A 25484-nucleotide genomic window follows, 5' to 3' on the forward strand; every position below is an offset into this window, starting at 1 on the left:
CATTTTCATTTTACTTATTTCAGTCAGTTGCGTAGGGGAGTGACATAATGGAAGGGGCAAAATCGCCTTTATAGAATTGATTGCCATTCTTAAGCTTATGTTTAGCAAAAACAGATGGACTAGTAATGATGTTTGGAATATGTGCTTTACCTTGCTTTCGTGTGTTTGAGAGAAAGAGAACTGGTTTCTTGGATACAAGAAAGACATCTTAAGTTCAAGTGTAATTTTTGTCTATCCTGTGCTCCTAGAGTGAACTATTTACATTTGGGTATCTTGCTGTTGACTATAGGTTGGATTGCTTTCATAACAAAACCTAAGCTTTGTATGGAGGGCTGGTGGTTGAGTGATCTTACGAGGTTGCCTCTTGAGTGCAAATACTGCTGAAGTGAGGGTTCATCCTGTCCTGCAAGGGATAAAATTCAGGACAAAATTTTGGTCAGAAGACAGCTGTAACATGAGGTTTTGCATTGTACCTGGGGATGGGTGGGGATGTGTCTGACCTGCTAGGCATGTTTGACATGATGTAAGTGAGCTATTGGGAAAGAGTGAAGGAACTTGTTCCAAGCCAGGCAGCTTCTGTAGTTCCAAGTAAGTCAACAGTTGGAAGTGAGCTTAACACCATCAAGGTCAGGTGGGAGAATTTACAGTAATAATTTCAGTTTACTTGTCTCAGTTTGCAAGTTCTTTATCAGTAATTTTTTTTTTATTTCAAATTAATGCAGGTAAGGAGGTGTGTCCATTGAGTTGTGTCAAGAAGGTGGAAAAACTAAACTATGCAAATATGTGTTAAAATGGGTGTGGTGACCCAAACCTAACAGCCCCAGGAAAGATGAAAAACTGTTTCTGTTGGTGGTTTTTGAGAAATCAGTAAATGAGCCTTGTCTGTGACTCAGAAATATTCTATAGAGCCACTGCAGACTGTGATTCTGAAGTACTTCATATTGAGTCCTGTTTTGTGCAGTAACTTAAGGGCTTGCTCTGATGTTGTAGACTGTGTTACCCTTTTTCCTACTATCTGATACACGTGGCTTAAAAATAACGAACATGGAGCTTGGTGAAACAACAACTTTGACATGCAAAATAATATGCATCAGGTCATCAGGTGATAAGCAGTCATGTGGTACATCTGTGGAAGGTACATTTCCATCCAGGAAATACTGGTATATCTTCAGCATCCCTAGGTTGTGAACAAGGATCAAGATTTTTCTGGAGTGTGTTCTTGATTATAGAAAACTATAAGTGGAATTAGTTCTTTTTTTAGGTTAGTAGCAGTCTTTGGATAACACTTAAATACTCTGCTTTGGGTGACACTGTCATTATTTCCTCTTAGTAAGGACTTTGGTTAAAGTCTTCCTCATCTGTCATTAATTGCCATTAGGGACTCATGTATATTCTCTCTCAAGAAAAACAACTTCATATCACTGTTCCAGATATTTTGGACAGCAGAAATGCAGGCCCTTGGTCTTGGGTCACTATTGAAAATTGTTTATTTAAATTTTCCTATGGGAGCATTCAGATTCTGTCCTATTCAACTTAATGACAACATGTTTTGGGGCAGTAGCAAATCAAATAAAATCATCAGTTTTTCTGTGGATATTGTCTTCATGATCATTAAACTCATGCCTTAAAGATTCTGAAGAAAAACACTGAAATACTTGGGTGGATGCTGGAGCCCAGCAATATGTGCTGTGGGAGTCAAGAAAAATGATGTCATCAGACCAGGGCTCGTAGTAAGTGTGAGTGTTAAGGGTGGAAGGCACATAGGGAAGGTTAATGTTTTTCAGGGCTGGGGGAAAAGAGCTGTCCTTTAGAAGCGAGAGCATGGAATCATCCCATTTGCAAGGATGGTTTCAAATATGTTATAAAACAAGAGAGATGACATTTACCGCAGGTAAACAGTACACAGAGTGAGATTTGTAATGACAGTGGCTAGTTTGCAGCCTTAAGTAATTGGCAAGACTTTACAGGTACAGTTTGTACATTGCCTCCATGTTGCAGTAAAGATAACTTGGCAGTGATAAGCCTGTCTTAACAAATACAGATGTTAGTTATGTCTTTTCAGGAGGGGTACAGCCAAGCCTTATGCATTTCTAATGGATCTGAAAAAATCATAGGTGATTAGCAATGTAAGTACTAATCACCAGTCATGCAACATACAGTGCCTTTGCTTCACATATCCAATAACCAATGTTTGCAATGCTTTTCATACTTAGGGATTTTTGTGCTGTGGAGGATACTAACAGATACTGGTGGAAGTATCTGCTGAACTTGAAACCCTAATTCTGCCTTTCTGTTGAATTAAGCATGAGTAATGTTTTGGGGTTTCCTGGGTACTGGCTTTATGAATTTTTAGGAGGTACCTGAAGTTGAGTCTCATTCTTTCTGGTAGGAGAACCATGCAGTTGTTCATGGTGCTGCACCTGAGCTAATAATGTGTGGTGGGCTCAGGCAGGAATCTAAACAATTTCAGCTATGTCTGACTGAGCAGAGTCCTGCTGAAAAAGCAGCATGCAGCTTGTGGCAAATGTTTGCACCTGCTTGTTCTTAATGCTTTTAAATGCAGAAATTCAAATTGTTTGAAGTCATTAAGGATTTCAGCCCAGCTGCAGGAACTGTGGCTTGTGCTGCTATACTACTTTGCCTTTATTTCCATCAGGCAGTTCTGAAGTTGTCAGTACATGTGATGAATTAAGGTCTTCCTTGTGTGTCGAATTAAAATCCGCCTTCTGTCTCAGGTGTTGCTGCCGCTGCAAGAGTTAATAGCAGTAATGCCTCCTCAGAGCCACCTCTGAGTGGGTGGGAACTGTTTTTACAAGATTTATTATGAACAGCTATATTTTAATCACTTTTTATCAGTTGTGCTGTTTTATTTCTTTTGTTTCCACCTGTAGAGATTGGTCCTTTGACATTTTGTTCTGTAACAGTGGGATTCCTCAGCCCCTGCTCGGTTTCAGTCTCACATAAACATGTGAGAGGCAGTGTCTGGTCCTGCAAAGGCACTGTGAGCACAAGGGATGTGCTGAGCCAAAAAACAAGAAGAAACGAGAACTGCACAGCTGTGGCAGTAGAGTGGCAGGCACATTGGTCTGAGGTGTCTGTTAGAAGCTTTTGTCCCTGGGACAGCTGGCATCCAAAGCAGCAGGAGGCGATTAATGTGAAAATTCATTTGTTGCCTCTATGGTTTCACTGTACCACTTGTGTTAGAAATCAGGAGATGGTGCATCTCTCTGTGACTTAGGGAAGTTCCTGGGCAGAGGGAAACCAGTGCAGCCAGCTCATGCTCTCAGTGTTAGCCTTCAGCATATGTTGGGGGCAGTGTTTGGATAAACAGTACTCATGCCCATTTGCAGCATTTCATGCTCCAGTAATTTCTGCCTGGGGGTGATGATCTTCAAGAATTTTATTATTATTTTTACCATTGGTAGAAGTCAGAGTGTAGCCTGGAGGTTTTAGGGCTCACTGAGTCATCCCCTTCTACCAGCTTACAAAATCCATGTTTGCTGAGGTGCTCACATCCAAACTGACCTCTGTCAGCAGCTGCAGAATGGATGGGCTGTCACTGAAATGTGTCAGCCCTCTCGTGTTCATAGAACAGGCCCTCTACTGCTGTGTTATCTGCCCATCACGTTTTAGCATTTTCCTATTTGTGCCTAGAAAGGAAAGTACTGTCATTTGTTTCAAAGCTGGCAGTTGTTTTTACCTTGCTTTTCGTTTACGTCCCATCTCTGTGGCTGTCTGATCTCATTAGGAAATATGATGTGTTTGACAAACTGTATCAGCAGGATCTAAGTTTAACTCCAAGGGGAACTTGAGCCTCCAAAACCTAGCAACTAATGCAGAGAAATGCAAGTGTAAGTTTTCCTCTGTGTGAGTGGGCAAACAGAATGCTTCTAAACAAAGCCCTTATTGGAAACAGTGGCAACGTTGCTGGGCCTATGATCTTACTCAGTATTTGTGACAGATATTGTGTGAAAATGGCACTGGACTGTTAGCTGTGTTTGCTCTTTAAGAAACAGAAATGCTGATGTGCTAAGAAAACTTGAAAGCTATGGAAAGAGTCATGAGGTTTTGTTTGCCATGTTTTTGTTTAAGTGCTTTTAAAAAAAAGAAAAAGAGCACATGAAGTAATGAATCAGAACAATATTACCCATGCTGCAGGTCAGGATATTCAATCTCTTGTGTTTTTTAGAGGATTATTTGGAGATTAGTTGTCTGCTGCTTGCATGGAAGGGGTGAACAAAGGATGAGCTATGCAGTACAGCCCCACAGTTACAGCCCACCTTGTTGCTATGCAGTTTACATCTCCCTTTCTGTTGGGTTCTGAGAACTTCCCCAGTGTGACGACGTTTGTGTGCATGGCTGGCTCCATCAGAGTTCATCTGCTGAAAACTGATATGCACTGCTGTGCTGCATGCTTTAAGAACTGCTGTCTTAATGTGGTGACAAATCAGCCTCATCAGAAAGATCTATTCAGACATCATTCCTAGATCTAACCCTGCACAGCATCTCTCATCTTCAGAGCTCATGGTGACCAGGTATTTCCTTCAGTTGGTTGTACATTTGTTGCCAGACAGAGCTGTGTACTTCCTGAAAGCATATGTGATGCACAGCGGGTGGTGCATGTGAGTGGAACAGCTGGTATAATGCGAATGATGATCTGCCTAGTGACAGCCCTGTCTGCACTGCAGTGATTTATACCATTATTCTTAAGGAAAAAAATATGGTCCACAGCACTCAGGAAAACCTCTGCTGGAATGCCCCTCATGCACAGCTTCATCTTGCAAAACGCACTGCAAATTGTAGTTTATTACAGTGACTACAAATAGACTCCCTCCTTCCCAAATATGTATGTCTGTTGAATAAGTTCTGATTAGCATGTCAGCCTTGTTATGGTGCCTAGCCCTAGCAGGGTACAGCGTACCTCCTCATGGCTTGTGGGATGTTGAAAATGCTGTGAGGCTCCAGATGTCCTGCTTATTTGGGAGCACTAACCTTCCCTGTACAGTAAGCTGGTTTGCTGGAGAGTTTGAGTTAATTGCTGAAGGCTCTGCATTTAGTGCTAGGTATCAGGAGTGTGTCCTTCTGCAGGAGTATCCTCTTGGTACCACCTGCCATATTCTGCCTAAAGGAGAGTGACACAGAAATCCTCCATCACAGGCAGTGTTTGTCCCTGGGACAAGAGCAAGTGATCACTGTCACAAAGTCCATCCTGTCCTGCCTCAGCTTCTCACTATGACCACCGCCTCTCCATGGAAATGAGGACAGTGGGGATGCTGATGGCTTTCTAAACCAAGGGAGAACCCATGGGAGGAAGGTCTGGGGGAAGGTCTGGCAGAAGATTGCCACTTTCTGCAACAGTTGACTCAGAACTTCAAGTGGGGAAATGCAGGCAGCAAGATGAACAAAGAGAGCAACAGAGTGGAACAGGAGACTTATCTTTGAGGAAAAACAGGGCAGGCAAGGAGGAGCATTACCAGGTGCTCATCGAATTCACATGCAAATATTAATACTGGCATTGTACTCGATTAACTCTTTGCTTTGCTTGGATGGAGATGTGTTGGTCTAAATTTGCGTTCCTTTATGAATCACCTTAGAGATATAATCTTAGCGTCTTTTAATCAAACATTAACAATTTGGTTATGTTCTTTGCTGTCCGTCTTTGATGGTTGTTCTTCAGTCTCTGTCTTGACTATTGCTTGTGAGAAAGCAATTTCCCTGAGCTCTTATGTGTAAAGTTCTGTTTTCTCCTTGGCAGGAGAAATTCCCATTTGTAGCTCCAACGGAGCTGCTTTCTTCTTCAGTTCTCATTTACCTCCCTGCCAGACAGATAAAGGCGGTTTGCCTTCACTGTATGGTTTCCAATCTACTTCAGACAGAAGCAGCTGTAAATGAATGTTAATTATGATAAGCATCCTACCCACTGCATTGCAGGCTGGAGTTCATTTGTTGCGTACACTCTCTGTGAAACAGACCACAGTACCTTGCAACATCACGTGGGTGAATGAGACAAGGACTTTGTGCAGCTCTGAAGTATTTGACTGTTATTACTAGATCAGGCTGTGTTAGGTGGCCTGCTCTGGGAGGCACAGTTCTTCACGTCAGTGGTCACATACAGCACTTGGAATGTAGCAAAAAATTTCCTTAATGAGAAAAGACAACTTGTTAGCAATTTGAAATGCTGTTGTTCACCTTCAAATGTAAATATTTTAATGCGCCATAAGAAATTACCTTGGGGAATGAGAATCAACATGTAGTCAAATTTTGATCTCAGACGTTTCTAGTTCCTCAGGTATTGTGGCATGCTGTGGTGAGGAAATGCTGTACAGCACCCAGACCTGAGGGTTCCAGTCGTTCCAAGGTAACTCCTGTTGTCCTCTCCCTGCACCAGCAGCTGTGGCAACTGCTCACTGAGAGCCAGCAGGCTGATACTTCAAAATTTGGTTATGAAGCACTTGTCAGTGGTTCCCATAAATTCCTCACAAGGACCATAGGAAACTTCACTTTGTTATTCACTGCTTTAGCAGCACAAGGTTATGTTATGGAAAGAGCTCTTAATGCAGGAAAAGAGCTTCTGAAGAGACAACCACCTTCACCCTTGCACTCATTTTCTGATCTTAGTTGTTATTTGATATTAATGCTTGAAATTACACTGCTACAGTGCTACACGCTGCTTCTGGAAAGCAAATTGTAAATTTGGTTTATTACCCATTGACTGAGAAAGAAAGGAGGGGTGCAGAGGTATATTTGTGTGTACAGATGACAGACCTCTAGTGGACACAATTACCAAGTGCTTCTGTAAACATTACATAGTGATAGTCTACTATCAGAGGGAAAACAAACTTCTGAAGTCTATTTAAAATGTTTTTTTTCATTGTATGTGTAAAAATATCACATGCTCATCACTCCAGGTTAGTTTTGACTGGGTGCAGGGTCTCAGAAAATCATTTAACACTGCCTGCTTTTCCAACAATTCAACACCATAGTGCTGTTCTAGCTCAAGCAGCTACGTCAGGACATGGAAAGTACCACACATCAGCTGAAGGCAGCTGGACTCAGTAGGTTTTGGCTTCTTATCCCACACTGTTGATAATCTTCTGCTCAGCCAGTGCAGGGAGGGTATTTAGGAGCTAACTATTCTACACCTGGAATTTCTTATACTAGGTAAGTTTATACAAAGAACACTTCGGTCCAATTGTTTTGTGAATACCACAGGAAGGCAGAATGATGTGGAAATAAATCAGCCAGGAATCAAAACTACCACCAAGGTAATTAAATTTATTCTTAAAAATCATACAAAGACAATAATTGACACAATCATATTAGCTGAAAATCTTGAAAACAATCACATTTGGCACACATTTGGATACTATTAACAGTAAAAACATCTATTTTCTATGGTGACATACCTCAGATTCTAAGCAGTCATCTTCCTGTGAATGTGTATCAGTGATAAGATCAAGAAGAACACTTGGCACTGTACCATTCAGTGCACTATGTGAACACTTACAGAGTGAAAACAGGTTTTATTCAGTTTTTCATGCACGACAACAGACCTTTTCTTACAAGGTTGTATAAAATATAATTAAGAAAAGGATGACATCATAGATTTCTATGAAAGAGGAAGCATATTCAAAAGCTTAAGTCATGGGTGTCCAACCTGTTGGCTTGTCTGGGCTGAACTCAGTGAATAGGAATTATCTTGGGATGCAAATATGTAGGTTGTTTCAAAAGTAACATATCCCATTTATTTCCATGGAAACTACAACTAATAGATACAGCACAGTACCACAGTCTGACAGAGCCACTGACATGATGATGTGGGACAGGGGGCAGGCCACAGGTTGGACATACCTGGCTTAAGTAAAACCAACAAATAGCTTAACTGAGGTAAACTTACAAAACAAACACCTCTTTTCAGCCATTACGGGGCTAAAATGGAGTCAAAGCCTCCAAGATGAGAACTGACAGCCATGGAAGAGCCAGCTGTTACTCCTTGATACTTTGAAGTAGCTTTAATAAATGAGACTCAATGACCTGTTGAACTAAAGCCAAGAAACGATCTGGTTAATCAGGGTTGAATGTTCAAGTCTTTAATGTCTTTAATGTTTTTTTCTGGTAGATGCTGACAGAGAGAAATTAACTCATTCTGAGAAAGGAGTTTACATCCCCTTCAGAAAAGAAGCACCTCATATAATAAAAAAACAAATAAATGGTTTGAAGACAGATGGGTCTTGGGGATGATGATCTGTTCTCTTGATTGAATAGGCATATGCCAAGCAAATCTTAAAATGTATAAACGGCTTATTACAAATTATGTCTCTCAAGCATTTTGAGATTGAGCTTTTGAAGGAGTCCTACATGTAGATACCTCTGAAATCACTGGTTCCCCCAGCAGCTGCATGATCAAGGAGCAGCAAAAAGAAAAATCAAAGGATGTACTTTTGTAATACCTACCACTTCGATAGCCCAAGGCTACAGCCAAATCCATGGAATTATAGCCAGCATCTGTTTCGATAGTTGGATCAGCACCACTTTCTGTGCAAAACATGTAAAGAAAACCAAGTCAGATTTCTGACAATAAGAACTGAAAGCAGCACATACATACGGATAATTCATTTTGGATAGGCTCCTTACCAAGAAGAATTTTTACACATTTCACATGGTTCCCATGGACTGCATACAGTAGAGGTGTACCTCCATTCTGCAAAAGCAGGAAAAAGACTTAGAACACTTAGCAATTGAGTGGCCTGCAATTTTAAGTCCTTAACATACCAGTATAGTCCCATATATCACATATTCATCCCTGGAGGCATTCAAGGCCAGGCTGGATGTGGCTCTGGCCAGCCTGGTCTAGCGGCTGGCAACCCTGCCTACAGCAGGGAGGTTGATACTAGATGATCTTTGAGGTCCCTTTCAACCCAGGCCATTCTGTGGTATCAGAACGAGACTGCATGAGTTTTACACAAAAAATCAGATTATCGGTTTTAGTTCTTTATAACTTCCAATTTTTTTTTTTTTCATCTACAGATGACACTAAAAGCTCACACTTCTAATAGGTCTCAGCATTAGTTTCAATCTCTTTTTTACCAGAAAGTCAGAATTAGCAGTGCCAACTTTTATGTTATCAAAGAATATCCTATGTAAGACTGGGAGAACAATCTTAAAATCCAAGCCAACACTGTGCTCTGCTTTAAAGTTCTGACCAAAGCATACACTGATGTAAACTCAAGCTAGAGACTTACCCAGTCATATTCATTGACATCAACTCCACAGTCGAGCAGCATTTTCACAATATCTGTGTACCCCTTACTGCAAGCCAGTGAGAGGGCACTTTCTCGCCCTTTCCCCAAAATCTGAGGATCTGCACCCTGAAATAATGGAAACAAAGGAATAAAGCAGGTTAACCAGTTTGTTTTGAAGTGAGATTTTACAAGTTTTAAGTATATAGTAGAACTGATAACACTTAGGGAAAATAAGCTACAAAGTAAATTAAGAAATTAAAATGATGCGTGCTCTTTTTCCTTACATTCTGGAGGAGAAATTCCACTACTGCTATCTGCCCATGAGCTGCAGCCCACATCAGAGGGGTAAATCCTTCTTCATCCTTATGATTGATTACGTTTTCTGTTCAAAGCAAAATATACAATTTATTAATCCCTGTCACTAATATACGGTATGAGCTGGAAGAGCGAATGCTTAGGCATATCCATTGTGAATGGACTGAGGTAGGAGCGTGTTCTGAAGTCATTCAAACCTTAACTGTAAAAATGAATTTATATCTATAACAGCGGTGGTGAAATATTGTCCAAGGGAAAATAAATAAAAAGACTAAAATAAAATTTAGTAGTTGATGTTTTGTTTCTAGGCTCTATAAACCCAGCTCTGATTTTACTCAGAAAAAAGTTCTAAGTTGTATTACAGACAACTTTGTATTTGGAAAGAAGTCCTACCCAGAAAGTAAAGAAATACATTCTGCGTTACTCTTTAGAAGGCACTTTTTGAACAGTGAGCTACAGACTCTCAAAAGAATTAGGCTGTAAAACAACATAGATTGTATGACCCCATTCTCCCCAACCAATTCAGGTAATCAGCAGGTTGCTACATGGAAACAATTGAAGTCTACATGAAGAAAAAAAAGGAAAACTTTTTTTTTGTTGTTTTGTTTTGTCTTTAACCAACTGAATTGGCTGGATTATTCACTTCCTGCTTTCTATGAAAGTTATAACAGAAGGTCTGAAAACAAGCCTGGTTATTAACAAGAGAATAAGAATATATTGTTAACAGTACTCAATTAAATATAATACAGATGTAAAAGTTGAAATCTTCTCTATGCATTACAGACACAATTACCATGCTGAAGAATACCACACAACTTGGAATGAGTCAGTGCTCTTATAGCAAGCATGATCCATAGCTTAAATTCCCAACATACAGTTGTATATGTTGATCAATTAAATAGAATCTGAAAGCTTCAATTAATAGGATGTGTTTAAATGATAAATAACAGCAACAACAAAAAAAATCAAGAAAAAAAAAATCAAGCCAACTTTACCTCTTTTGACAGTGCTAACATTCTTCAAAAGTTTATAGATCACCCATACAGTGGGGGAAGCAGGGGAAATAATGGATTTCTCAACCTCCATCAATGTTAATGTCTCATTTTAAATGCAAATCAAAGCACTGAGTGAAAATCAAGAGTCATAGAAAGCAATAGTTCACCTGCAAAGAATAGCTATCTCAAAAGTCAAAAGTTGGAAGGGAGTTTCTATTGTACCAGATTTGAAGATGTCTTTAATAGCTTCAGGATACAAATGCAAGAGATAAAGAAGGAGGTATTTAATCTTCCCTCAGACTCACCCTGTTCAATACGTGTAGCCAGATACAACATTTCTCCCTGAGCAGCCAGCTGGTGAACTGATAAAGCTGAAGAAATGAAAGCAAGAAGAGGTGATATCAGTTTTCCTTCTGATGTTTGGTGGTGGGCATAGAACATCTGTTGACTTGAGCTATACAGAGTCCAGACATGACAGTGCAGATATGTATCACCATTTACTCTGAATCATTAAATGTAAGACCTTTCCAAACAATTTCATAGGTTTCCATAGTTTTTTAATTAATGTAGAAATTATACTGAAAGTAAAAGGTGCCTCTTATGTTGACTTCTCAGAAGGCAACATGCTTCCCTCTCCGGTCAGCAACCCAAGCACATGTTAAGAACATTTATCAAATGAAAACAAACTTATTTTGATCTTTTTTGATTGTGTAATTTACAAATGATATTTATAATGCAAAGAGATCACAATCTATCTGGAAGCCCCAAACGTGACTCTTATTCTCTTTGATGTGGAACAGAGCAGACATTACAGAACTATGTACAACGTGACATCTACCAGGGAAGAATAAAGTGGTGAGGTTTTGTTTTTTTTTTAAAAATTTTTAATCAAATAATCAAAAAATTTTAATCAAAACCAAGCCATAAAGACAGCAGAACTTTTAAGGAGTCACTTGAGAGAGAACTCTCTGATCCCACAGTAAATCAGTAAATACTGCACAGGCACATAGTTCTGACAGTCACAACCTGGGTCAAATCTGAAAGATGCTCAGGAAGAATTATAAATAATAAATGATCTCTGATCTATACAATAAGAAAATCAGGTAATGATTACATAATATGTAAGCGTACCATGTCCTTTTTTTTTCTTCTTTTTTTTCTTTTTTTCTTCCCCTCCCCCCCATCACTGCACAAAGGCTTGATTCCTTTTTCTGAAAGACTGTGTGTTTTGGTCGGGCTGAGGTCTATGTCAAGATGTGTTTTTCCCAGTTTATTTAACACTGGCCTAACTCAGTTTAAGAAAGATGCACACTCAAGATTTAAAAGTAATTTAAAAAGAGTAGTTCATAGGAGGCCTGTAAATCTTGAAGTAGATCATAGAGAAAAAGCTTAAAACTAAGAATTAAAAAGCTTTTGAATAGAATAAGTGTCTTCTTGGTTTTCAAGATGCATGGTAACTGACATTTTCAGCAGTCTGGAGCACTTAACCTTCATAAATTCTGAAAATAATTACATCAAGCACATAAGCTTAAAGCTCCAAAAGGATCAGAAAAATCATTCTCTCTGCTTTTCAAATCAAGAACTGGACCCTTTTCTGGAAAATGCACATCAGTCATGAACTCGAAACAGGCTGGAACACTGTGACATTAGACCATGTTTTCCTCCTATGTTAAACTCTTATTAAAAAGTGAGCATTGAACTTGCAGTTCACAACATAGTTATTAACTGAAAGACAGAAGGATACTTACAATTTACAAGCAGAGGTGTTGTGGAGACTTCATTTCCCCTATGTTTGTTAGTTAGGGTAGTTGATTGTTTTATTGGTGAGAAATGCTTAGTAGTTGATGGAGTATAAACATGTCTTACTTGGATACCAGGTGAAGGAGAAGTACGGATGTTGCATTCAGCTACATCAGAGAAAACAGACATAATTTCAGTCTCAGGAAGAGAATCAAATCACAGCCACAGATTCTCATCAAGTTAGAAAGCACTGATACCGTAAGATCTTTCAAACACACATAGTAACGAGCTATGTGGCATTTTTCTACTGTGTACTATGTGAGTTGAACAAAGAGCTGTTTTCAGTTCTGACAAAAAACAATGTTAGTAGCCCACATGTTAAGTATGGCATATCACCCAGAGACAATCTGCTGTTCAAGTGAGGAGACTCTTTGCCTAGATCTACAATGCATCTGGCAAGGACTTATTCCTTGGCATTCAATATTCTTGCTAGTACTCTGCAGATCAAAGAATATGATGCATCTCTCGTCTTCAATAGGACTTCTTCCACTAACACTGGATAAAATTATAACTACATTACGGATGTCTTATAAATGTTTATCCATCAGGAAAAGAGATATTCCAAACCAGCTTACAGAAAATGCAACAGAAGTGGCTGTGAAGCTCATTATTGAAGGGTTAAACTGATTTAAAACCAGTGTGCCCTAGTAATTAGTGACAGGAAACTAATTGACATGCACACAGAATTTACTGTATAGAGACCCTTGTGGTCATAAATCCAAGAACAAATTTCGTAAGAGAACCAGTAAGAAGAACTGGATTAAAGGATAAACACAAATTCCACTTTGTTTGCCAAGCAGCTACAGCCAAAGTTATCAAATTAAGCGACCTTCCAGGGATTTTTGCCCCTGGATCTGCAGGACTACTTCTAAAAGGTTCGCGATTGTTATCTAAGAAACACAACACTATTGCTGACAGGTCTAAATCTCTCATACAAGTCTGCAGCTCCACTAGAAAACATTTGGGGCCTTTAAACACAGATCACAGACATGAAAATCCACAGTAGGTCTGGGTTTGTATTTGCTGTAGGAATAGAGTCAAATGCAACATAATGAAATGACAAGCTACTCAAGAGTCCGAAATACAGAAGCAAACACTGAAAAAAACCCCACAATTTTTAAAAGAGTAAATAGAATTCTTACATTCCTTTTTCCCCATCGATACACTCTGCCATTAGAGAGCACAGATCAATTCTTGTGAAGCTGGACAGAAGTGGTTAGAGATCAGCTGCAGGGAACAATTTACAGAATGGTAGCAGCATTCACTTTCAAACTGAACCAGCAAGATGATCACTACAGTGGCTACAGGCTTTGTACAGCCATATGGATATGACAAAGTCAACTGCATGACTGATGTTACTCTGTCATTGTAGTAGTGGAACAATGTGGTCCAGAAAGCTACTGAAGTTGAAATGGCCACACAGTGCTTTCAGTAAAGTCTTGTGAAGATATGTACATTTTAAGTAGTATAGCTCACCTTAGACTTTCATCTAAGAGAGCTTGCTACTAGAAATAACTTTGTTTATAAAAATCTGTGTAAGCTCGTTATAAATTAAAAGCTTTTTGTGCTGTTACTTCTTCAACTTTTTTGATTAAAAAACCAAACCAACAAACCTAAAAGCATAATAAAAAAATCCTGGGGGAAACAAATTATACAGTAATAAACCACGAAGCACAGAAAAAATGCTATCAGGAAATATCTTAGATGCTATTATTGATTAACACACATACATGGCAGAGGCTTTTTAAAAAATGCAGCATGATAAAATGGTCTAGACATAACAACTTGTACCATAAAAGTTCAACCTTTAAACAGGACAGACGCCACTTCCAGATCAGAATTAACTTGGTCTTGAATATTTTTACTGTCCTCCTCATTCAGAGACTTCACAAATCGCGAGCAGACGTTCATATCAAATCTATTGGGTAAAATGAACTTCATGCCCATGGCCACGTTCTGGGATGGGCCCTCCTCTGTGCTGGAGTCGAGCTGGTGCTCCACCTTGATGTCTGGCATGGGTGGAAGGCTGTAAGTAGTGGTGCACTCTTCCACAATGAGCTGTGCCCCAGTATCTATGTTAGCTGAGGATGCCATGGCTTCAGCTATGTGGAACTATTATGAACTCATGATTTCCAGCCTAGAGCAGCTCCGGTCAACCAAGCTCCAAATGAGGAGATCCAACCTGCAGCCAAACACAGATAAGACACTAAAGCAACACATAAAAAAACACTGTACACATATCAGACTTATCACCTTTGCTTTAGGTAGTGAAATTTACCTAACATAAAACACAAACGACGAGAAGACGACAGGCCCTTTTTTCAGCCAGCAGACGGAGGAAGGCCCTGAGGGAAGCTGCAGCCAGAGCCAGGCAGAGCCAGGCAGAGCCAGGCAGAGCCAGGCAGGCCGTGACCGCGCTCCCTGCCCGGCCTCCCCCGCGATGAGGAGCAAGAACCGCCTCACCGCCCCCACGGCGTATAAACCATCATCACTTCCGCCTCACCGGGGATTATAAGGGGTGTTTAGACGTCACTTCCACCTGTCCGCATTGCGATTGGCCAGATGTAGGCGCGCACTGATGACGTATACCAGCCGGCGTGCCGTCCGTCCGCGAGGCGGTGTGATTTTAGCTATGGCGGCGCGGCGTGGCCTGCAGTGAGGCGGCACGTCCCGCATCGCTCTCTCGGAGCCCTCCCTTCTCCTCACAGCCCCTTCTTTTAGTCAGCCATGGCGTCTTACAAGCCCGTCGTCATCCCGGCGGTACCGAAGCTTGGGGAGAAGATCACACAGGACACGCTGTACTGGCGGGGATACAAGGTGGGAAGGGCCTCAGCGGGCCGCGATCGTAGCGTAACTCAGCAGCGTTTGCAGCTGGTATCTGTATCCCAGGCTGTCCTGGAATATTCATTAACTGCTGCTGTTGTCAGTTAATAGGGCTTTTTTTTTTCTTTCCTCTTTGAAAGTGTGTCATTAATGGCACAGTTATGGAGTGGGAAGAGGGAAAAGAACATTAAACATTAACATTAGGTTGGATGTTAGGGGGAAGTTCTTCACTAGGAGAGTGGTTAGGTCCTGGAACAGGCTGCCCAGGGAGGCTGTGGGTGCCCCGTCCTTGGAGGTGTTCAAGGCCAGGTTGGACGGGGCCCTGGGCAACCTGATCTAGTAAAGGTGTATGTTTGGTGGCCCTGCTAGGCAGGGGGGTTGGAACTATATGATCCTTGAGGTCTCTTCCAACCCGGGTCATTCTGTGATTGTGTGTGAAAAAGAAACCTAATAGGGTGACGTTTCGGAGATAATTTTGTTCCAAGTACGTGTATTTAATTGACTTTATTTTGTCTCTTTTAGACGCCTGTTCAGATTAAGGAGTTTGGTGCAATAAATAAAATAGACTTCTCTCCAGTTCCTCCGTATAACTATGCTGTCACAGCCTCTTCAAGGGTGAGTGGCTGTTGTGAGGTTGTTATGTTGCTGCTTTTCAACTGATGCCCCTTGAGTAAAGATAATGTCTTCTTGTTTTGCTAGATCCACATTTATGGACGCTATTCTCAGGAACCAATTAAGACGTTTTCTCGCTTCAAAGATGCTGCCTATTGTGCCACGTATAGGGATGATGGCAAATTGCTTGTTGCTGGCAGCGAGGAAGGCAGCATTCGCCTCTTTGATATCAGTGGGAGAGCACCCCTGAGGCAATTTGATGGTCATACAAAGTAAGGCAATCCTGCTCTTTGCATGTATAAGTTTACTTTGTGTGTCTACATGTTTTGCATGTTGCTAAAAACATGAGCAGTATTAATCAGATGCTTGCAACTGCTGCATGTATTACTGAAGAGTAGATTTTAAAATTGAGTTCTGAATTGCACTGACAATGTTGTTTTTAATTCTAAGTATGACTTGAGTATGTGGAAGAATAAGTACGTATTCTAACTCAGGGAGAAGCCTGTTGATGTGTTACATAGACATAGTCTCGTGCCTGCATGTGCTGACTGACAAATTTTATTTGTTGCTAGGAGGAACTGTTATTTCACTTTAAAAGCAAAACAAAAACAAGCAAACACAAAAACACATCTGGGTGGGGAAAAATTTGGAAGAGGACTTCTGTTGTTCCAGATAGAAAACAGTGGTAATACTTTGATTTGACAAATTACTGCCCTCTCAAGACCTATAAGTGACTTTTCTTTATGGGGAGTAACAATCATCCTCCCTCATAGGAAAGCACCCACAGAGAACTTGAGACTGTATTTCCATTTGAGCTCTCTGCTTTTAGATAAGGCATTACCTTATGTCATATCTCTCAGGTTAGCCTAAATATAATAAAATCCCTGTTGTTATATTAGAAATTTCAACAGTGATTTTGAGGATCACAAAGTGTCCAACCTTGTCTTACTTAAAGCTCAATATTGTAAACGTGGTCCAAAGAATTAAACTGGCACGCAGACCTCTTAAGTAATAAAGGTAGGATTTGCATCTCTCAAGCAAACAGCCAGTAGTCCTCTAATGCTTTCTAGGTACATCTGGTGTGATCCAAGATGAAAGATCCTTTTCTGGCTGAAAGTATAAAACCTAAATTGTTCTTAAGCTCTGAACTGAGGGTCTGCAGCTTCCAATAGCTAATACTTTGTGCTTTCAGGCTAGAGAGAATGCCTTCCTTTAACAAGTTTTTGATGTGGTGTTATGGAAATGACAGAATATTTTAACTTTGGCTGTTGTGGACTTTGGTTTCTAGAGCTGTTCATGTGGTGGGCTTCCTGTCTGATAAATACCGAATATTTTCTGGTGGTGATGATTATTCATCGAATCTGTGGGATATTCCGAGTGCTACAGAAATAGTGTCCTACAGTGAGCATAGTGACTATGTGAGATGTGGCTGTGCGAGTAAACTGAATGGAGATGTCTTTATAACAGGTTTGATTTTCTTTTTTAACATATGCTTCTTTTGGCTAGAACTGAAGAAAAATGTGGGAAGCTACAGTAGTGTCTTGTAGTGTGTTGTTTTTCTTTAGCTTGCTTTTCAAGCCAAATACTGTTGTTTGTGGGGGATGTTTGTAAGTGTTAAACATCTTGCTTTATCCTGTTAAGGTTAATGGGACTGTTCTGACTTGCTTTTGAAAGCTGAAGAAAAGCTGTGAATGTGTGCATTCACTTGACCTGATGTTTTTGTGATGTTTCAATAGAGCAGTAGTTATGTTGTAGTTTGTACACCTTAAAACCTTAAGAATGAAATGTCTGTTCAGGAGTATTTAAAATCAGTTGCTTTTGATTTTCTGACCAGCAGCTTTTTATTAATTTATGCTGAAATTGTAAATTAAAGTAGTATGAAAAAAATCTAGTATTTCTGGCATTAGAGGTCACTAGGCACTAGGTTCCAGTGGTTTTTCTGGTATATTAACTTGAGTAAACCACTAGAATTTTTAAATACATGGTTTAAAGCTGTTTCTGTTTGGCAGGAGCTCCTTGAAATTGTAGCATGTGGCTGTTTTACTTCCTGAAATATCTTAAGGTATATAACTGAATCTATTTATGGTGTTGTTTCAGGTTCCTATGATCACACTGTGAAGGTATTTGATGCACGAACAAAGAGCAGTGTCATGACAATAGAACATGGCCACCCTGTGGAGAGTGTCCTTCTTTTCCCTTCTGGAGGTCTTCTAGTGTCTGCAGGTACTTGAATAAAATTAGCTTAGTACTCAATTTAAAGCACACGGAAAACTATTCCAGTTGGTTCCTCCTTGTGTGGTGTTTTAATTTGGCCATGTATTGTTAAGTATGTATCTCAGATCTGCCATGGGAGTCTGTTGATCTTCACGGTGAAGCCAGTGGTCTTCTTGTCTCTGATTTGCTTTTCTTGTAATCAGTCAAGAATAGTTGTACATTTTTAAGGAAGTGGTACAGACTTAACTGGTCCAGTGCTAAAGTGAAGGGATGAATATTTAAGAAACATTTTGGAAAGGTGTGACAGTATTCTTCTCTTAATATCACACAGCAAGGTTCTTATTCTCTTGCTGTCACGTGAGAAGTCTTATGATCCAGTGGCATATAAATCCTTTTTGTGGAGAGTATGTTGTCATTCAGTATCATTCAGTTGTGACTGCAAAACGACCTAAAAAAAAAGTCAGATGTGGGGGGTGAATGGGTACAGAAACCTCTGTGCTGCAGAGGTACTGTATTACTGTGTGAAAACTTACAAAATTTGTGTGTATCTGTCCAACTGTTCTGTGTGCTTCTTTCTTATAGGAGGTCGGTATGTCAAAGTTTGGGATGTACTAAAAGGTGGACAATTACTAGTTTCACTTAAAAATCATCATAAAACTGTGACTTGCTTATGCCTGAACAGCTCTGGACAAAGGTTACTGTCAGGATCCCTGGACAGGTTTGTATGTTTTGTGACTTCTCTGTGATTTACATTTTTTTTTAGATTTTTTTCCCCCCTTTGGAAGTAATTCTACATCAGCATGAAGCTGGGTACATTTATTAAGCTTAAAACTTTCTAGCTGTTAGGGATGTAATGTGTTTAAAAAATATGTATTGTGTCCTCCTGGAAATGAGACTGTCAACAGAAGGAGTGTACCCAAGGTGCAGAGGTGTAATGTGTCCTTCTTCAAGCCATGCAGTCATGAAGCATGAGGTGTGAAGGATCGCACCAGCCATGTAGTTATTGGTCAGTCAGTGATTGTAACAACGGAGCTCATACTTATTTTAGGATCATTATTTGTTTTGTTCTTTTTATTTCCAATTTGTGAATTTCTTCTCACCTTCAACCAAATCACTAAAGGGCAACTGGATGCAAGAACATCCTGAAATTGTCAATAAATTCTCTATTTGATATTTAAGAACACTTTGGAGGAAGCACTTTCCTACTGTTTTCTAATAGACGTTACTGACATTGGATTGCGACTACGTCTGTCTTCAGTTTCTTTTTCTGTCCCTGTACTGCTGTAGTTTTTGGCATAAGGATAAAACTTCCTTGTCTTTTCTGTATCTTTATTTTGGAGCCTTTCTGTTATTGCAGGAAAGATAAAAGCTAAGATGCTTGCTGGTAATGTGGTTGATATGTCTTTGTTTTGTATTTGGTTTTACTTTGTTTATATATTTGGTTTTCTTAAATGATCTCATAAAAGGTGGGAATGTAAACACAAAATTTTTATCAATGAAGCATTAGTAACATTTTTTTTTAATCATTACTGCTTCATGTAGGCATGTGAAGATATACAGTACAACTTCCTACAAAGTAGTCCACAGTTTTAACTATGCAACATCCATCCTCAGTCTTGCATTGTCGGTAAGTGCTTCAGAAATTGTTTTAGGCAAAGTAATTATTGATGACGGGTAAGTCACTTGAAGTGATTTGGTTTTTACCTTTGTTGCTATTAGGTAGTTCACAATAATACCTTACTTGTGAGTTAGGTACTGAGCATAACTACTACCCAACTGAGTTAGGGTATGTGCATAAACAAACACATATGCTAAGGCACATGTATTTTCCTTTTGGAAAAGGGAAATAAGATACTTATTTCTCTGAAGCATTTGAGTGTTGATGGTTAACTGACCAGTTAGGCAAAATTGTGAAGGTGGGCACCACTTTCTAGATCAGCTTTGTAATGATGTAGCCTCTGAAAGCTGTGTAAGAGGGACAGTGAAGGTTATTTACTCTCTTTGCTACTTTAATATCCTGCTTTTATGGAAGTGAGGGGAAACAGGCTGTGGAAATCAAGGAATCTTCCTTCCTGTATTTCCCACCTTATTCTTCCTTAGAGAGCTGGAGTTAGTTGGGTTTTGAATGAAGACTGTAATAGGGTTTATTTTTCACAGAACCACAAAATCCATTTGCTTTGAACTTGTGCTGCAGCTGCAAAACATGTGCAGTACTTGTGGTTTGGCATTTGTGTGGTTGTGTATGTATATTTTGAGACATAATTTTTTGTTTCTGGTTGACACCTGAAAATCGTGATCAAATGAGAGTGTAGAACTGATTCTGCTGGGTCAAACCAAAGGTTGGTCTGTCCTAGATTCTGCTTTCAGCCATAGCCATTAGCAGATGCTTATGTAAAACTGAAAGCAAGGAAAGTGTGTATGATGAATATCACATTGTTCTCCCAAACTCCATGGACACTTTTAGATGAAAAATTTGCTGGTTAGAATGCAGTTTCTGTGTAACTCAAATAATTTCTCTTACATAAACCTATTCAGTTTTTTCCTTGTATAAAGTTTTAACCTTCACTGAATTCCTTTTGAAGGAGTAGAGTTCTGCCTTAAACTAGTGCAACTTCCTATTTTCCTTAGGGTTTTTTAATTATTCTATTCTAAATCTGCTGCTGCTATCTGAAAATATGGTATGCATAGGATTTAAGATTTGGGCATGCCATGGATTTAGTTATTGCCATATTAACCCTTTTATTTATTTTTTAAAAACTAATTATTTACTTTTTCTTATCATAGCTGTTGAGTCAGGGAATTGTAACTGTTTACATCCAGCATGATTGTGAACTGCTTGCTTTGCATATGCACCTTTGGGGTGCAAAGAATAGTGGAAAATGACCAGGTTAAGCTAGTGGAGGTATATAAGTCTGTAGATGTGGGTAATAAAGGATTTTGCTGTGCAGCTGCAATGGAGTCTGTGACCTCATTGCCACAATAATGTATCATCACATGTCTCATAGACAAAACAGAAGGTTCCTAACTCTGTGATTTTTACATTTTAGCCTGAAGATGAAACTATAATTGTGGGCATGACCAATGGGGTGCTAAGTGTTAAACACAGAAAACCTGAAGAAAGCAAAGAAAAGTCTCAAAAGAAGAGACAACCAGCGTATAGAACCTATGTGAAAGGAAGAAATTACATGCCAAAACAGGTAGGACATAGGAGCAAATGTTCACTGAAGCAATCAAGTTTCTTATTTTGTATGTTGAGTTAAAGAAAGGAGAGATACTAAAGACAAGCTTAAATGTCTTTGTAGTATGTTTGTCTTATGCTGTCTGTGTGTTACTCAGAACTTGTGTTTCAATTCCAGGAAGATTTCTATGTCAGTAAGCCTGGAAGATGTATTTTGAGGAAATATGACAAGCTGCTGAAGAGCTTTCAGTCATCCAAGGCTCTTGATGCTGTGCTGGAGGTAAGGCTTTGTTTTTGTCTCGGCAAATCTGCTGTCATCTAATGTAGACATTTCTGTATCTCAGACTAACTTCAGTGTATGACTAGAATTGAATCAAACCTGTGTGAGTTCCCAGTATGTTTTTTGTTCATTTCGCTTTTTTGCAAATTGATTCCAACCTCTGTTTGCTGTACGAAGAAGCTGCTTTGGTACTAAACTCTTCTTATATTTGTCCAGCCACACATTAGGCTTTATACTCCTGAAGTTACGGTTGCAGTTATGCAGGAACTAATTCGTAGAGGAACCCTAAGAAGTGCGCTTGCAGGCCGAGACGAGAAGCAAATTAGTCTCCTCCTTACCTTTGTGACAAGGTACTGTTTTGCCTTAAGTTCTCTGTGACAACTTGAGACTTATTATTCTTAATGGTGTTTGCCATAGAGGATGCAGCAGACATCACGTTTGGAACTCTAGTTGCAGTCTTGCTTATGTTCTGCTTTCTAAAGTGAAGGTCTGGGATTATAGCTGTAGCACTGAAATAGTTTATACTGGCACAAAATTATTTTGCTGATACTGTGAGAACCACAAGGAGAGATAATCTTGCCCATTTGACAGACATTTTATCCATAGTCGCTTATTTTCTGTTTCCTCAATTCAACTCATGTCGTCTTCTACCTGAGGCTTTTGCTGGTCCTCCAAGTCCCACTGCCCTTGTGAATAGTGAAGTTCACGTGCCATATGTAACTCTTTTGACTCATATCCCTGACTGCTGCTCTGTGAGCTCTCATCAAGAGGAGAAAGTGTGTCTGCATGCCAGCATGATAAAGCTGCTTGTAACTTGCATTTTACAAAAACAGTGAAAGATGGATGTGTTCTGATTTTACAGGCGTGTAATCGAACCTAGGTTTACCCCAGTACTGATAACTGTTGCAGATATGATCACTGGTAAGTACAACACAGAAAAGATTCTCAGAGCCCAACAGCCAGCTTCGGTGTAAGATGAAAAGTATTATGCTTTTAAGAAACTCAGCTTTTATAAGCTTGTGCACAATTATAAACGTAGAGGTGAGAGAATGGTCCAAAAATAAACTTTGCTAGATAACTTTGACCACAATCAGTATCTAATTTGCACTACATAGGAAGCTCCTAATAGTCTCCAAATTTATTTTGATCCTTCATGTTTCTACATTGCATAGTACAAGTGACATCAGTTTTTCCAGTGAGGTAAAAATTGCATTTGAGATCATAAAAACTTCTTTTTCTGTTAGGTTGTACTTAATGTGAGTATGCATCAATAATTTATGCTGTTTTCAGGACACCGGCAAAGTTGTCTTATTTGTACTTGGGCTAGTGCTAGGTTCCTTAAGTGTATGTTTAAGTACAGAAGAACAGTTTTCATGTTTTTAGTGGATATAAGGGTCCTAAATACTCTTTTCTTTGCAGACATTTATCAGCCTGTGGTTGGACAGTCAGCGCTTGTTGATAAACAATTCTTGAGGCTTCAGGAAGCCATAGGAAGAGAAATTGACTATCAGGAAGAACTGTTAGAAGTTTTAGGGATGATGGATGCACTGTTTGCTACTTTGACTGAAAAAAGAGCTACTTACCTAGAAGAGAACAAAAGTAATGGCCTTACAAAGACTCTGGACCAGGATATAAGTATCTGAATGACATCTGACTTAACAAATAGTTATATAAACTATGTGGACTGTTTGCAGAATATCTTCCTGGATGCAGTTTTGGAGAGGCTGAGATATATAAGATAGGAAGAATTTGGTCAAGATTTTCCATGTAATATTTTTTGAACAATAGGATTTTAAAGTATCATTCCGAAGCTATTTAACTTTTAAAGCATGGTTTGTATATCCAGTACTAAATCATTGATCAATTAAAAGAGCTGGTCAGGAATTTTTTCTTCTTTTCCACCAGAAAGTTATTCAGATTTGTGTAATTTCAACATGTAATCATTTTTATTTAAGTTTAACCTCCCATCTCAGGTACTCAGAGACCAAGGAATAAAAATCAAGTGTGTGTTTGATAATACTTGACTGCATTTTGTTTTTTCTCACTGCTTTGACTCCACATCAGACTTCCAGAAATTCATACAAAATCATGGAATCACAAGGTAGGAAGGGATTTACAAGATCATCTAGTCCAATCGTTCTCCCTTTAATTGTTTGCGGTAGGTACTGTAAATGGTATCTCCTAGTTCCCTGTCCAGACACCTATTGAACATGGCCAGGTATGGCGACTCCACCACCTCCCTGGGCAGCCATTCCAGTGCCTGACCATGCTGAGAGAAAAAGTTCCTTATGTCCAGTCTAAATCTCATCTGATACAACTAGGTGGTTAGTGGTATGACTTAATATGATTTTAAATAGAAGCCAAATCAATGGATACACCCTTCTGGGGGGGGCACCATGGAGGTGTGTGTGGGGTGTGTCACTGCTTCACCCTGTGCAGAGAAGCAGGAGTCAGTCTGCATATCTGATCTCACACTTTTTCTTCAAACCTTTAGGGAAGGAGTGCCTTTACTTTCCATACTTTCGTGCCCATTGGGGAACAAAGCAATGTTTGCTGTTGTCTTTTCCTAATATTCAACCAACCACCTGCTGGAAGGCCAGATTTTGTTTCCTACCTGTTTATCTCCACACTCTGTCATAAATAAAGTATAGTATCTATCTACAACTAGCAGGATGCAAAGTATCTCTGCATCCCATACCCGACGCTACATCTCCACTCTCTCTGCTCATGAAAAACGCTGTCCGAATGGGCCTGGGAGTCAACACCGTGTAGTTGGGAATAGTTAAAGGAAGTACGGCAGCTCGACAGCCCCGGAGCGGCGATGCAGGGCTGGGTTGAGGCCGCCCCGTCCCCATGCGGCCGTGAGAGGGCAGCGCAGCGCTCCTAGAGCCGCCCGGGGCCGAGGTAGTGGTACCTTGAGGAGCTCAGGCTCTCGTAATAAGGGGGCAGCTTGGGAGGAGGCTGTGTGACCTCAGTGCATTTGGCTGGAAAAGAGTCAGTGAATAGAGAGCTGTACTGTGCCAGTTCTGTGCCTCATCTCCCGTGTGGCTGTGTTCAGGAGTAGGAGCCCCAGCTGAACCAGATTCAGAGCTGCAGTTGTGCTCCTGGTTTATACACAGTTGGTGCTGGAGGGGGAGTGCAACTCATGTGCTGGAGCTTCAGGCTCTCACTTAAACACTTTGAAAGATTGAAGAAGACTTTTTTACAGACAAGCTTTGTAGGAGGAAAGGAATTACTGAAGGGTTGTGAATTTGAATAAACCCATTAAAATATTCAGACAGTGTTCTCTTTCATTTACAATTTTCAGTTTGAACAAGGGGGAGAGAAGTGTACAATTCCCAGCAACTACATCTAAACAGTTTGGAATGTTTAGTGTTATAGAGTGCTCCAAATAACCGAATACACGAGGCTCACCCAAACTGCCATAATTCTGCTCTGCTGCCACCCTTGGAATAATTGGAAACTGAGACAGTCTTGTCTCTCCAGAGCAAGCTGAGATGTACTTTGGCTACTCCTGATTTAAATAAACAGTGTTCTTGGGGCACTAATTCTGGCTGCTCAGGAATGCGAAGTGAAAATTACAGAGGTATCGTTGCACACACTGTGTGTCCCGGAGCTCTTTTCCTTAGTTGCAGCACTTCAGCAATGGTCGGGGCTGAGCAGTGATGAAACGTCACCAATAGCACTGGAATATGTTTGAATGCATGTGTAAAGCCCCTCATTTCTGGTCCACTTTGTTGCTGTTTTCTGAGGCTCCTCGGGTTTCTAAAACCTGTTGCTCTGCTTTGGCTTTAGCTGAAATGAAAATGCTGCATTGAGAAGTCAGCAGAAGAATGCACAAAGGGTACATTTTGCCAACCTCAGAGGGGCACTTTCATGGAGATGTTCCTATTGCAAAACTCAGATTTGTTAAAGTTTAAAAAAATTGTGGACTTCTGCAGAGAATCTTAATATATTTTTTGTGTACAAAGCTTGGCAAAGTCAGTGCCCTTGGAATGTCTGTGTTCAAATACAGTTAAACAGAA

At 39.9% G+C, this 25484-nt stretch overlaps 2 protein-coding genes across 7 annotated transcripts; one reads left to right on the forward strand and one right to left on the reverse strand.

Moving 5' to 3' along the window:
* Positions 1–7255: 7255 nt before the first annotated feature.
* Positions 7256–14831, reverse strand: ANKRA2 (ankyrin repeat family A member 2). 6 transcript variants are annotated; one of them, XM_015848854.3, is made up of 9 exons: positions 14631–14831; positions 14158–14534; positions 12301–12459; positions 10858–10923; positions 9527–9624; positions 9243–9368; positions 8635–8701; positions 8455–8535; positions 7256–8042 (listed from the first exon to the last, which is right to left on the reverse strand). In XM_015848854.3, exons 2-9 carry the CDS (start codon positions 14444–14446, stop codon positions 7987–7989), a joined length of 942 nt encoding a protein of 313 aa, XP_015704340.1. In that variant the 5' UTR covers positions 14447–14534; positions 14631–14831; the 3' UTR covers positions 7256–7986. The 6 variants fall into 6 exon arrangements, 5 of the variants coding, with proteins under 5 accessions (XP_015704340.1, XP_085386429.1, XP_015704338.1 ...); XM_085530303.1 differs by having other exon boundaries at positions 14144–14534; XM_015848852.3 differs by having other exon boundaries at positions 14158–14558.
* Positions 14832–14964: 133 nt separating this feature from the next.
* UTP15 (UTP15 small subunit processome component) lies at positions 14965–23476 on the forward strand. Its single transcript, XM_015848851.2, has 12 exons — positions 14965–15169; positions 15698–15790; positions 15875–16059; positions 17076–17254; positions 17885–18010; positions 18584–18719; positions 19544–19628; positions 21049–21198; positions 21358–21459; positions 21676–21809; positions 22322–22380; positions 22879–23476. The coding sequence occupies exons 1-12, from the start codon at positions 15080–15082 to the stop codon at positions 23100–23102; spliced, it is 1563 nt and encodes a 520-aa protein (XP_015704337.1). The 5' UTR covers positions 14965–15079; the 3' UTR covers positions 23103–23476.
* The last annotated feature ends 2008 nt before the right edge of the window (positions 23477–25484 follow it).

The sequence above is a fragment of the Coturnix japonica genome, chromosome Z (assembly GCF_054131305.1).
Source record: "Coturnix japonica strain WE chromosome Z, WE-NBRP24, whole genome shotgun sequence".
Lineage (NCBI taxonomy): Eukaryota > Metazoa > Chordata > Aves > Galliformes > Phasianidae > Coturnix > Coturnix japonica.